General features: G+C 42.3%; 2 protein-coding genes across 4 annotated transcripts; one reads left to right on the top strand and one right to left on the bottom strand.

Annotated features, from left to right (window-relative positions):
- Positions 1–2,698: 2,698 nt before the first annotated feature.
- Positions 2,699–8,078, bottom strand: LOC133150681 (uncharacterized). Its single transcript, XM_061273238.1, has 2 exons — positions 7,703–8,078; positions 2,699–7,323 (listed from the first exon to the last, which is right to left on the bottom strand). Exon 2 carries the CDS (start codon positions 7,209–7,211, stop codon positions 4,902–4,904), a length of 2,310 nt encoding a protein of 769 aa, XP_061129222.1. The 5' UTR covers positions 7,212–7,323; positions 7,703–8,078; the 3' UTR covers positions 2,699–4,901.
- Positions 8,079–8,136: 58 nt separating this feature from the next.
- On the top strand, positions 8,137–14,495 carry gsr (glutathione reductase). 3 transcript variants are annotated; one of them, XM_061273241.1, is made up of 13 exons: positions 8,137–8,353; positions 8,685–8,862; positions 10,327–10,353; positions 10,457–10,545; positions 11,185–11,254; positions 11,360–11,507; positions 11,656–11,710; positions 11,798–11,897; positions 12,320–12,556; positions 13,151–13,262; positions 13,350–13,481; positions 13,564–13,697; positions 13,952–14,495. In XM_061273241.1, the coding sequence occupies exons 1-13, from the start codon at positions 8,298–8,300 to the stop codon at positions 14,099–14,101; spliced, it is 1,488 nt and encodes a 495-aa protein (XP_061129225.1). In that variant the 5' UTR covers positions 8,137–8,297; the 3' UTR covers positions 14,102–14,495. The 3 variants fall into 3 exon arrangements, with proteins under 3 accessions (XP_061129225.1, XP_061129224.1, XP_061129226.1); XM_061273240.1 differs by lacking the exon at positions 8,137–8,353 and having other exon boundaries at positions 8,508–8,862; XM_061273242.1 differs by lacking the exon at positions 8,137–8,353 and having other exon boundaries at positions 8,726–8,854.
- Positions 14,496–14,532: the final 37 nt, after the last annotated feature.

Genomic DNA, 14,532 nt, shown 5'->3' with positions numbered 1-14,532 from the left:
ACAAGAGCTTGTCTACACACTGTGCTGCGAGAAAGAAAGCAGTGTGGATGAGAGAGAAGCGTCATGCTGAGTGAACATGATGCTCCGGTGGGTCTCCGGGGCCATCTGTTGGCCGTGTCACGCCGCGGGAGATTACAATTATCCAGGAGAGAAGAAAGCATGGATTGTGAACAGACTCCCCCTCAGATCTCCTTTTTATTCTCTTGCACTAGATGTGGCTTGAGAGAAAGTGTGGCCTTGGGAGAGGTCGTCGACAACTTCATTTTAAATGTTGTTTTTAAATGTGCTCACTCTCTTGGCTGCTAATCTTTACAATATGTTTGCAGAGTGCTGCTGGGATTGACTGGGAGCAATTCAGAACATTGACCCAAAGTCACGATTGGTTAAAGAGCAAAAGTATATATAGTTTAATTACTCTTGAGGCTAGAGTTGCTCTAAGGCAGGGGTGTCAAACTCATTTTTGTCGTGAGCCGCATTGTAGCCATTCGGACTGTCGACGTCTACTATAAACATACAGTATAGGCTACACAACAAACCGATCACTATTTTCTCTATTCTCTATTTTTAAAAAGTGAAGACAATTTGTAATTTTAGTACTGACACAAAGTCGCCGCAAAATTTGTCTTTGCGGCCCACATGAAATGATGCATCGGGTCTGGAGTTTGTTTTTCAAGCGCTGATTAGCTACCACTGTGCTTCGGGAAATGACCAGATTTTACTTAATTGGGCAAGAATTATTTGTTACAAATAATAAATTTGGCTAAGAATGACCCATCCATAAATCCTACTAATTCCATTGTCGGTCAGATTTGGGTAAGAAATGTAACTTTTGTGGGAATTAAATAAGATAGTTGTTAGACAGGTGACATTATAAAAACTTGACTGCCTACATTTGTTTAATTAGTTATCCAGTATATTTACTATAAACGTTTTCCCCATTCTACCTTTTATGCAAGAACCACACATTTTACGCTTGCAAGCGGAGAAAGGCATCTGTATGATACAGACGTGCTCGAAAGCAGTCTAACTTTCGCCTCTTGCAACGGACAATTTATTGAGAGAAAGCAAGGTGGGGGTGAGCGTGAACAGGTTTTGGGGGTCAACTCTGCCAACTGGTTCATGAATGTAGAGGGTCCTTGCCCTTTGTTTTACAAAGTTGTGGAAACAGATACTAGAGGAGCATTTTAGATAGCTACCTAAGCAACAATGTTTCCACATCATTTGGAACATTTCAACAACTGCAGGGAATGTGGAAAGTTTCAAGTCAGGGTAAGGTGGAAGGTTTTAACATGGTTAATGATTCTAGTCAACATCATTTTATTAACAGAGTACTTGATATATATATATACTTTTAATTCATTCAAATTTGGCAGGATTTTTCTCAATTCTGAAGCATCATTTTATTAACAGAGTACTTGATATATATTTTTTATTATTTCAAATTTGGCAGGATTGTTGTTGAAAACACTCTTCTCTGTAGTGCGCCAGATTTAGAAGACAAAAATATTTTTACTTTTTACAGGGACTCAAAGGTAATGACAAGCCAATGTAACTCGTAAAAGTACTATTCTACATAGTACTTAACATTGTGGGCAATATACTATGGCTTCGGCACCATCTGCTGGTGAAAGGTCATCACAGCGTCCCTTAAAAATTACAAGTAGTACAACAGTGTTCTAGCTTTACCTTAAATGATACATACAACAGTGTTCGAGCTATATCTTAAATTATTACTCCAGAGACGTTGGACTATATTGCAGATTATACTGTACTCCATATTGCTAATAATTGCGTCATCTATCGAAATGTCATTCTCAGTGTCAAGTCCAATATTTTCACTACATGTTTTCCAGCATAACTTTTAATGAAATGGCTTTTGTCAGGTTTATTTCGCTGACTGAATAAGTGAGTAGAAGAGCAACAGCAAACAAACCACAAGTGAGACAGAATATTAAGTCTTTTCTCGCGAGGAGTGCAGTACAGATAGCTTGAGACAATCTCTACACACACTAAAAATCTGTAGGTACTCCCGCTCTTTTTATTTGGATTTGCCCTACCCACAGTGTGAGACACGAGCCACCAAGGGGAGGAGGAAGCCATGTGGGCTTTGTCTCGTAAGCAAAAATTACTCGGTGTTTACATACTGATAAGAACATCTGGGAAGAGGAGTTTGAGTGGACTGGATACAGAAGAAAAAACCTTTGACCTCTAGGTAAAACATAGCAAGGGAAGTTTTACGACATTGTGTAGGATACAACAAGCTAAGTTATTTATTACTGGTTATATACATTCCAACCTAATCCTACGATAAAGATAGTTGGGAAACCCTGTCTTTAATGGTCACTTGGAGGTTCATCTGGGGTGCAGGACAGCAATGAGGCATGTCGTCTAACAAAGTGGTCTTTGTTAGAAAGGAACTGTCCTTCTGTGGTACATAATAAAAACAGCAAGGCCAAACAGCAAGCATATATTGCAGTAATATTGCGGTAAGGCATTGATTAGAGAACGCATGATAACATATATATACATTTTTCTAACAGCTTTATTACATGATACTGAATCTCGAGAGATGAGAAGACAAAAAAATGATCAAAAGCTACATGCCGTCTGTGTGTGTTGCATCAGTCGTGGTGTTAAAGTGAGAAGTTTATGATTGTTTTGGTTTTTCATTGGGGAAAAAAAACTCCACAACTCAAACTCTGCTTGTGTTCATCATGATCACGATTTTAATAGAAAAGAGACAGTAATAATATAAAAACATATATGGAACACTGAGCAACAAAAAAGGCAAAGTTCTGCAAACACTTAAAAAGGCTGTCAAGTCAAGTCTATTTGTATCGCCCTAAATCACAAGCAGTCTCAAAGGGCTTCACGTCGACAAAAAATATTTTCTTTTGTTTAAGTCATGGCAGGTTTGTCATTGCACAAACGCTTGCTGCTCGGATAGCACAATTTGAAGTTGAGTTTTTTGTGACACTCACTGGACATTTTATTAGGCACACCTGAGAAATACAACCATAATAACCATTATATAGTTACGCCTCTCTGACATTGTCATTCAAAGTGCAGATTGTTCTATTCTGTCTTGTATTGAAAGGTGTACTTAAGACTTTGGCCAGAAAGCGCTCTCTAAAAGAGAGAGGGGAAAAAGAGAGTGAAAATGCATACATGCAGTAGACACATATGTAAATCGACCAAAAGATGAAAGGATTTCTAAGCACGGATGCTTAGTCAGTATAATCAAGGTATTGGTACATTAAATATACAATCAACAATACACGGACAGGAATGCTGCACAGAACAGTAATAGTTTCCTCCCGCCTGTACATCAGCATTATTCTGGGTTAAGAAATGTTGCTTTTGTCATAAAAACAATGATGATGCATCAGGCGACTAGCTTTGAAAAAAAACATCACCTGAATGGTATTTTTTTTATTTACAATAACATTTACAAATAATGTCATTTGTGAAGATAATTAAAACAGATGATCAGAGGCTACGATTGGCTGGCAACCAGTTGAGGGTGTTCCCCGCTTATTGCCTGCTAAGTCCAGCATGCCCGCGGCCCCCATGGGGGGAAGCGCTACAGAAAATGGATGGATGAGCATAGGGTAAGAATGAAGGCCAACTTTCAATTTGCAGAAAGAAAAATTGTCTCCCAAACATATTAGGATGGAACAACAACAAAAGTATGTTCCCTTACGAATGCTATGGAAAACAACTTTTAAATATTTGCCTCCAAGTAAGCCATTAAAAATTTCCAGCGGGCAATGGCCTCCTGAATTGTATGTGCTTGCAGCATACTGTTCTTCATGAAGGCTCAAAACACACTAGATGTGCTGTATGACAGTTTTTCGTGATGTAAATGGTGGGTAATGTTTACCTTAAATGTGCAAACATGATGAGAAGGGCCAGATTATATTATTATTATTTATTGTTTGTGCCTTCTTGTTTTTTATATTGCGCCGTTTACTTGTATGTCTGTCGTGTAATATGTCTTGTCACTGTGGGATAGAGAAAACGTCATTTCGATCTCTTTGTGTGTCTCGGCATGTGAAGACGTTGACAATAAAGCAGACTTTGACAGATGTGTTTGAAAAGTAACAACTCTGGCAGGATCTTTGTTTAGAATCGTTTGCACGTGACATGCTGCAGCACAGCCTCTCAAATAGGGCCTGCATTTTCAAAGAGCGGGAATTGAATTTTGCAGATAAGCACTTGAGCAAGGTTCCGAATCGCCCCAAACGCAACTCAGTAGCAAAAACTTCAACAGAACAGCATGTAAAAAATATTACTTTATGATCAACTTAGCACATGGATAGCTGTCATCATGTATCACTTTGCCAAATCTGTTCACTCTAAACAAACGGTTTATTTAATTTATAACTGCTGCTACAGACGACTCGGAATAATCTTTATTTGTACTGCTCATTGCTACTTTCCCCATCAGTTACATGCTCCGTTGTTGCTGAAACATTTCGGCAGAAATTGGCAAACAAACAAAAATCATTAGTTTTTCGGAACATACGTTGTCATGTAGAATATCTTAAAATTGTCACACTTTCCACATATGTACAGTTTACAAGGAAACAGCTAAGATAAAAGATTTCTTATTTTTGTAATACAACAATGAGACCAAGTTCAAGGACCGTTTCATACATGTGACCTACAACCTGCAGAACCCCACTGGAAACATACGTGGAAGCTTTTTGGGGGATAAGTAATGACAAAACTTGGTTGCAAAAGTGTTCACACCCAGTTGTTCTCACAGACCTTTCCTGACATTTTGGTCATCACAGTACAAGTCGCAGCAGGAGGAGAACTCCAACAGGATCTTGAGTGGAGAAAACATGGCATGATAGTGACAAGAGTACGTCGCTCCCAAATTGATGAGAAGCACCTCACTGGGAGAACCTGACAGTGCAGCCAGTGACCTCATATTTCTGCCCCATCACTTTGCCCAGCCTCATCTTTAATATCTGGCACTTTGGGGCCTTTTCCGGGATTCCAGTGTTTACCACAGCGTGGACCGTTTCTTGTATTGGGACCCGAGGCTTCGGGTGATTGAGCACGACCACGGGCTGGTTCGGGCCCGGCAACGTCACCGGCTGTTCTGCCTTGAGTGGCATCAAGTGGCCGGTGTCGCGCCCGACGATCGGAACGTCCTCTTGAAGTGCCGAGGGTTCCGATTCGTTGCCGCTGTTCATCCACACGCCACGTTCGTCCACTCTTGTCAACGAGACGGTCAAGAATTTGGAGAGGTCATACTGGCGATTTACAGTCGCAAAAGCGTCCGCATTCGATGAGTTGTCAGGAACAAGCTCTTCCTTTTCGGATTTCAAGGTGGGATTGCAGCCAGGATTGTCCGTCTGTGTCGAGTTGGTTTTCTCCACCTTGACATCAACGTTGCTGTCATTCAGCACCGGGACGGACGGCTGTTGTTGGGCAACTTCGACTTTGACAGAGCCACACGTCCGGTTCGTCTCTAACTGAGCTTCACAATTCACATCTGGGCTCAACTTCTCGGTGGTGTTGCTTTTGTCCATCACGATGCCCCGCAGTGCCATGACCAGTGGCTTCATGGCGCCCTCGTCGTCTCCTTCGCTCAGGGAAAACACGGAGGAGATGATCGGGAAACCCTCGGGCTTAGGCGTATCTCTTTCAGACGCACACTTGCTCGGGCAGACATTTTGAGGCCAAGCTGCATTGTCTGACTTGGAGCGGCATGGCACTACAGGTTCTTTGAGCGATGGGGTCAGACGGGCCGTCTTCTGCACTGTGACGGAACCGGGAAAAGGCGAATGAGGAGTAGCGCTCTCCTGGCAAAGACTGACCTCTGCACGCAACACTCGGATATTTGCATCTGAACGAACATTGGAGGAGGTGGACTTGTGACTTGGCTGGTTGACACCCGCTGGAGTGTTCATGACCTTCAGAGTTTCCTTGACTTTGGAGCCAGCGTTATCATTGAGGCAAACAACGCTGGTCGATGCGTCTCGGGACAAAACTGCATTTGTCGGGGGAATACCCTTGCACTTATCTGGAATACTGAGCCTTTCATCAGTTCTTTGTTGCGATGCACATGATCCCGTTAATACTGGCTGTAAGACACGCGTCAGAATTCTGGTCTCACGGTTCAAGAGAGCATTGGTCGCTTTGGCTTGATTATGAACAGGTTCAGGTTGCTTGGATACAACTTCATTGCGCTCTCTCACAGTATAGACAGTTTTGGCCACCTTGGTCGGACTGTCTAAGTTGATAACTTCCTGTGGCGTCCTTTTCAGTGTGACTTTTGCTTGGCTTGCTTGACCTGAGACAAGGTTTTTAGACATGTTGGATGGTTTGCCAGCAGTGCGTTGCTGACCCAGCGTCTTTGTTTCCAACTGCTTCCTGTTCTCATTGCACATTCCCACATTTGTCGACTTTACTGCGCTTGGGTGATTTAATTTGGACGCTAAAGTCTTGCCCACCATGACATTCTGTTGAACTGTTGTTCTCGTGTCTTTCACTTCTGCATCGTTTTCTTGTTTTGACACCAGTCTCAGCTTTAGCTCCTTTGACCCGTTGACTGTTTTTACTTCCACAAGTTCAACCATACACCCAACAGGGATACTTACTTCCTCTGGCAGTGACACTGTTAATGCCCTGTTGTGATGGATGAAACTATCTGGAACACCATTTGAACAAATGGGAAGCATTGTGTTCATTGTTCTTGATTTTTGCCCGTCTTTAACGAGACTGCCAGTGGGCGTGCTATGGGATGGCACATTCACTTGAACTGGTGGCCGTGTTGAGTGCTCAGCACTCTGCACAAATAGCAAAGCATTGGAGGCCTGGGGATCCTTGCTATCGCCAACCTTTTTGGGTGCCTGACCGATGTTTTTATTATGCACACACGCAATGTGTTGTAAAAGGCTAACCTTCCGCAGGTATTGCTGTCCACAGTGCGGACATGTGAAGGTTGATTTGCTGTGTTCCTCCAGGTGTGCGTAGAGTTCGGCCTTGCTTAATACGGCCTTGTGGCAGTAAAAACAGAACAGTTTGGACCCCATGTGGTCAAGCATGTGCCTCTTGAAGAGGTCCATGTCCGACGTAGCAAATCCACACTTGCTGCAATGCATCGTGTCGAGAAATCTGGGCGTACGAACCAGGTAGCCATGTGGTTGTCCAGTCTTTGTGGAAGGAGAGCGCTGGCAAGTGACTGGCTTCATGATGAATGATCACCTGGCGGCAGTAGCAGCAGCAGCAGCAGCTCCACCCGCTTCCACAGCTTCACACCAGCATCCACATGTGTCTCCACCTTCTTTCTGGTGCCACTGTTAACTGTAGAGAAGAGTATTTCCCCAAAAAGATCAAATTGTGTTAATGATTGTATGTTAATGAAGGTTTTCAACCACAGACCGCTCCCCCCGAAAGCCCTTCCCCCCCTATATTGGCCATTTGAAATTTATAGCTTCCACAGAGGCGATAAAAATGGGAAAACACGCGCCATCACGAGTAAACAGTTATGCGCAAGTATCTGCATTGAGCTTTTCAATTTTGTCCGGAGCGTGTGGGAGTCGTTTATTTTGAAAATGATTACAAAGTAAAGGCCCAAATAGCAAGCAAGGTTGCAATGGCAAAGGGTGCTGGAGAAAATACAACCTCGTCGTCTAACGGTTCATTGGCGAGTTACGTTGTATGCTACATGCTGATGACATACCTTTGTGCAGAGTATTGGAGTGCGTCAGCAGGAACTATTGAGATACATTTTTTCGCTGGATGCTTCCCGAAAAATAAATCTTATCTGAGCTACTCGATTCGCATATTTGCTTCTCGTGAACTAGCGTGCTAAAACAATTCCGGAAACGCTGGATTATTTTCAAAACAAGACTCTATCTTTATTTGTAAATAACATGTGCTCGAACGTTTTCGTATGTGTTTTGCCATTACAAAAGTATGTGTTATATCATCGCCGACAATTTAGATCAATAGGTGAGCAAAATATTTGGTGTCATGATAAGAGGGTGTTTTTAGGGGCGTCTTACTTTGAAAGGTAATACCGGATACTTCTCTTCCTTTAGGTGCATGACAGAACTGCTAACGACCGCCGGTGTTTTAGAAAACATACGTAAATCTTGCGTACATTGGTCGCGGGTGGCATCGGACTTACGCTGACTATAACACTGACATTTCAAAAGGTGGCGTCGACGACCGGAAAATAAAACTTAACTTAAACTCAGCAACAAACGTGCATCATTCAAAAACAGGAGAACACATTATTTAGAGATATTAAATGACGCTGAAATGATGAAAAGATGCTGTTTCTAAAGACAAGTAGTTTTCTTCAAAGCGTGTCCATTCCACTCCACAGGTATGTTATTCGAGTCTTAGAATTGTTGCGAGCTTGCATTAATACATAAAACTCCATTTGAGAGTTCAAATCTCGTCCCTTTTGTTTTCTGTTGTTGTTGTTGCAAAGTGAGCCTCGCCGTGACCATTGTGGGGATTTTTTTTCTAGGATGTACACACTGTTGCAATTCATAATGACACAGCAGCAGTCAGCCAGCCACCCAGCCGCTGGTTTTCGCTTGACCCTCCCACTCCCTCGTTTGGCCCACGCCCAGCTTCCTGATTATGGCGATAATAACCCGTTTAACTAGCACTCAAACCCCCTTCCTTTTATTCTTCTCATCCGTCACCAGGCATTTGTCGACTCATCTTGTTCCCCGTCGCAGAATGGCAGCATCAATAAGCGAGGTGACCCGCTTCGACTTCCTGGTGGTCGGCGGAGGTTCCGGAGGACTGGCGGGGGCCCGGAGGGCGGCGGAGCTGGGCGCAAATGCAGCCGTGATCGAGAGTCATAAACTCGGAGGTACCTGCGTGAGTAACAACTGCTATGGTAACACCCGACACCCCGTGCGTGACAGTCAAAGCGTGGACGAGAACCTTCCCCGGAAGACCGTTAAATATGTATGGGAAGATACAGTTATTACGGACACACACGGTTGAACTCTGGTTAGTTTCTCAAATTTTCCAAATTTAGGGTCAGAGGCCACAAAATCAAACACAATTTCATCACTCTATTAATCCCATAAAGAAAGTTAGATGTTACTTTCTCTGTGTGTCCCCTTTTATAAAATGCAGTTACATACATACTGGAGAAAAGTGTCTTCAATTTCACAATTATATCCGTTTAGAAATGTTAGGTTCTGTATGTGTACGTAATATTGTGGCAATATTGGGACAAGGGAAGTTGTGTAGAGGAAATGTTGCCCTTGTGTGACTACCATGTTTTCCACATACTGCATGCTGTTTTTCTGTCACCTTTGTTTTTGCTTTTACAATATGGTGGAGTAGTGATTAGCGCATTTGCATTACAGTCAAGAGCTGTGATACTCGGATTTCCCCCTACAATCCAAAAGCCTACATGTTGGGTTCATTGAAAGTTTCCCGTAGGTGTAAATATGTCAATGTTTGGCTGGTGACCTAAAACGTGAAATAAACATAATAAATGACTGTAGTAAGTTCTGTTAATTTAGGAAGCCTGTGACGTAGAAATTATGTTGGGTGGTCTAATAAATTTGTTTTAAGCATTGTATATTACAGTGGTACCTCTACTTACAAACCCAATTCGTTCCGCGATCGGGTTTGTAAGTCGTGAAGTTTGTAAGTAGAAGCAACGTTTCCCATAGTAATCAATATAAAAGCAAGTAATGCGTGCCGGACTATGCCAAAAGTTGCTATGTGTAAAACACAGAAAACTAATTCTTTTTTTTTTGCAAACCTTTATAACAAAAAATAAATGTCACTATTCTTGACCTCTTAACTTTGCTTGGGGAGGGAGGAATCTGTTAATAATTTTCCACACTTGCTAAAATTCCCCCCGGGAAGACACAGAAAAGGCTTGGCGAATAAAATATTGTATGCTTCCACGTATTCCCTGCAATGTGCTCACGTACTCATCATTTCTTATTGGTGCAATTCATGTGTTTTCTGCCCGTGTGAGTGGCCATTGAACGAGCTTGCCATGGTCCTTTATGATTCAGACTTTCATATCGATAGTCTTTGGATTGACATACTCGACTACACCACTTGTTTTATATACTGCTAACGCGCTGAGACAAACAGGGAATGGCCAAGCAAAGGAAGAAGAGTGGGTGGAGGTCTGGGGCGCCGGTTCGGAAGTTGATCGCTCGGGTTCGCATGTCAAAATGTTAGCTAGTAGAGGCGTTCGTAAGTAGAGGTACCACTGTATTATCATAATTATTTTTATATGTTTTGCATTAATTGCACTATTGTCATTTGTCAAATTGACCAAAGAATATGTGCCCTATATTTTTACAGGTCAATGTTGGCTGTGTCCCAAAGAAAGTAAGCCTTTTTGCTCTCCATGCAGCATCACTATCATCTCTGCTCAAAACCGTAAAGTCAAACTCGACCTAAAATGTATGGGCTCCTCCCTCCTTCTTCCCAGGTCATGTGGAATGCGGCAGTCCATGCAGAGTTTCTTCACGACCATGCCGATTACGGTTTTGACGTAGAAAAAGTTCGTTTCAGTTGGGAGTAAGTGATTTCTCTGTCACCATTTTGTTGGGAAACTCGTTACGGCGATGAATGGAGGAAAAGCAAAATCATAGCATCTTGCATGTTGGCTCTTGCTGGCTCGCTTATCAGTCAAGCTTGTACTAATGAAAGGCAGAGTTCAGGGAGGTGTGCTCAAAACAAAAAGAAGTGAACAGGAAACCCAGAAAGGAATTTAGCAAACTTTAATGATATGATCGTTTGAACGGTATTTTAGCAAGTTCAGGTTTATCAACCTGTATCATACACAACAGGTTTTTCCCTGAATTTGTCATATGATATTTGTGCCTATAGTTTTTAAAATCATTTTGCCAACAGAGGCTAATATTACCCAGCATGGCGTCACCCTTGAAATGATTGGAGATTGATTATTTGTTTCGTTTTATTTGTTTCCCACAAACGCAGTATTAAAGCAAATAACTTTCTTGCTTGACATTTTGTGACTTTCAAAGCATGTTTTCCAAAAAAGCTGGTAGAATTCTGGCATGCAAACTCGGGAGCATTTGTGGTTCCACTGTATAGAAATAATAATCCAAGTATTGTTTTCAAATTTGAGACAAAAAAAACCCCTGCAAATACGATTTGAAACAATTGCTATATTGTCATCTTGTGTGTTCCCAGAACGCTCAAAACAAAAAGGGATGCGTATATCAGTCGCCTGAATCAAATTTATCGCAACAATCTTGATAAGGTAAGGGCAAATTGTTTTACTTGGTGCGTAAAGTGTTTCCCATCATCCAGAGATGAATCTAACAAGTGGCGGTCATAATTTCTGTGGACATTTCATCCTGGGTAGGCTAAAATCCAAACCATTGAAGGTCATGCCAGGTTCACGAGTGATCCAGAGCCCACGTTGGAGGTCAACGGCAGGAAGTACACGGCGCCTCACATCCTCATCGCCACTGGCGGGCAGCCTTCGGTGCTGTCTGATGCTGAAATTCCAGGTAGGACCTTCTCAAATACTTACAGGACATTAAATGGTAATCAGCTTGGTGTTAAGTGCTCGAGTGACCAGTGTTACTCTGCTCATTATATCACGACTAGCGCAATTAAGCTCAATTGTTGAGATGATTTGTTATTTGATAAATGCAGGTGCAAGTCTGGGAATCACCAGCGATGGCTTTTTTGAACTTGAGACCCTTCCAAAGTAAGCATTTAATTCTGTGCTTATAGTGACGTCGCACTCAAAGAAATGAACCGTGCATGGAAATAAGCAATTTGATTCTCTCGACAGGCGTAGTGTTGTTGTGGGGGCCGGTTACATTGCTGTGGAAATGGCAGGCATCCTGACAAACCTAGGCTCTAAAACCTCCCTTATCATACGGCAGGGTGAGGTAAGAACATGAGTAAAGAAGTACAAGTAGATACACCTATTGAGCGTTCCTGTCAAATGACAACACATGGAAGAAGATCACAAGATCTAGTAGCTATCAAAAACGAGTGACCGTTCTATTCACAAAGCTGTACTATTACAAGAAAATAAAGACATAACTTTCCAATAATAAAGTCCAACCATTAAATGGAAAAACTTCAAATTATGCAAAGTCATACGTAGTATTATGAGGGGAAACAAATAACTATATGACAAAGTTGTAATTTTCTTTGGGGCTGAAAAGAATTTCGTAATGGCGTTTCCATTCCATTTCATTGGGGAAAGATGAGTTGGGATGAAAGTGTTTTGATTTACAAGTCACGGTACACATTAAACTCATAGGTCAAGGCGCCGCCGATGCTTTAATATTTGCTCGTTTTGTAGGTTTTGAGGACCTTTGACAGCTTCATAAGTACAAACTGCACCAAAGAGCTGGAGAACGCTGGCGTGGATTTGCGGAAAAACTCTCAGGTGACATCGGTGCGCAAAACCGACGCGGGGCTGGAGGTGACGCTTGTCACCAAAGACACAGAGAAAAGCAGTACAATTTCAGAAGTGGACTGCGTTCTGTGGGCCGTCGGCAGGAAGCCCAACATCTCTGGACTAAATATTGGCGAGATGGTATGTGCTCTTAAAACAACATTTAATTTATCGGAATCTCTCTGATATTGTTCCCCATAATGCTTAGTACCTCTTGGAGGTATATTTGTGTCATATCTCGAGAGTGATAATATGGCTTTCCGTGATCTAGCAAATCAGTGTTGTAGTGCTCAATTTTATGACTTTGCTGTTTGATTTTCTCCGCTTGCACACTTATTTTTCTAGTGTATTTTCATTTGGTGCATGTTGTTTTTTACACTGTGCGAAAGACTTGCACTAGCTTAACAGGAAAATCTGGTATATTGACACATTATAAGGGTGGCTGAACGCTTGTTTAGTCAGTACACATTTCTATTTGTGGTTCATTAACAAAGGTTGTGAGCTGCTGGATTGTCCATTAACCCAGAAGTTAGTGTAGTTAAAATAGGTGACCGAAACAGCAGCAAACTACTACCGCAATAATAACCATCATTTTAAATAAATACCGTCTGGATATTTTGCCAGGACTGATTGACTATTCATTTAGATGTCATTGTATTTGCACAGGTGTATCTTGGGAATGTCAGTTGAATGCAGAGGTCTTTATAACCATTCGATTTGCATTTTTGCCATCAGGGTGTAGACACAGACGAACAGGGCCACATCGTGGTGGACGAGTACCAAAACACCAGTCGACCGGGAATCTACGCCGTTGGCGATGTCTGCGGCAGAGCTCTTCTCACACCTGGTAAGATGTGTCGTGTATGTATGTAAAAACATTATTGAAGAACTTTTTTTATTGTGCGGTCAATTGTACTATTTTGTTTCTTTCCAGTTGCCATTGCCGCTGGAAGGAAGCTGGCACACAGACTTTTTGAGGGCAAGAAGGATTCTAAGTTGGACTACTCCAACATTCCCACAGTGGTTTTCAGCCACCCACCCATCGGCACTGTGGGCCTCACAGAAGGTGAGTAGGGACGACCTTCCAGAGTTCCGCATCCACTGGTAACTGACTCGACTGGTTTTTTTTCTTCCCCTCCCTCCCACAGAAGAGGCCATAATAAGCAGTGGCAAGGAGAACGTGAAGAGCTACAAGACCTCCTTCACACCACTCTATCATGCCATCACCAGCCGCAAGAGTCCATGCATCATGAAGATGGTGTGTGTGGGCAAGGAGGAGAAGGTAGGAGTCACCTGCTACAGAAAGACTCAAATGTGAACTGGAGAAGGCGGCAAAGCACTACATTTCTATTAGGCAGAATTCTTACATAAAATCAACCCCCTCCCTCACATCAACGTAGATTCAACAAAGATTGACCACAACATGGCACCAAATTAATACTTTTATATTGGACAATGCTTTGTTCGTCCTGAGTCAATTGCATGATTTTTTTAACACAATTGTCAGGTTAAGCATGCTAATGTTTTCTCCCCTAGGTGGTAGGTCTGCACATGCAGGGTATGGGCTGTGATGAGATGCTGCAGGGCTTCGCTGTGGCCATCAAGCTTGGCGCCACCAAAGCAGACTTTGATAAGACTGTGGCCATTCACCCCACTTCTGCTGAGGAGCTTGTCACCATGCGCTAACAGGACACAGCTGGGGCAGGGGGGTCAAGTACATTTTTATCCCACAATAAAATACAGTTGATGAAACAACACTCATTTCTACTCATTTAAGTGATCCTTGTGGTGCGCAGCCTTTCAATTTTTCTTCCATTTATCAATCTGCATCATTCCTGACTTATAATTTTCTCAATTTGTACTGTGGGTCTTCATGACTGAGTGGCAATTAGAATGGACTCTACATTCACTGATGTGCGGCGTGATTGCACGGAAAGTCTAAAGACATTATTATTGTGTTGTGTTTGATCTCAAGTGAATTATTTGTCAGAACACTGTTCCCCGATAAAGAGCCTAACTAGTATCAGTTATAAGTTACGTCTACTGTATTGTTATAAAGAATAAATACAAATGTATTCTCTTTTCGTGGTTTGGGGACTCTCTTGCTTCTATTGTAT

The sequence above is a fragment of the Syngnathus typhle genome, linkage group LG1 (assembly GCF_033458585.1).
Source record: "Syngnathus typhle isolate RoL2023-S1 ecotype Sweden linkage group LG1, RoL_Styp_1.0, whole genome shotgun sequence".
Taxonomy (NCBI): domain Eukaryota; kingdom Metazoa; phylum Chordata; class Actinopteri; order Syngnathiformes; family Syngnathidae; genus Syngnathus; species Syngnathus typhle.
The sequence above is the reverse complement of the archived record's forward strand: the minus strand, read 5'-3'. Positions and strand labels throughout refer to the sequence as shown.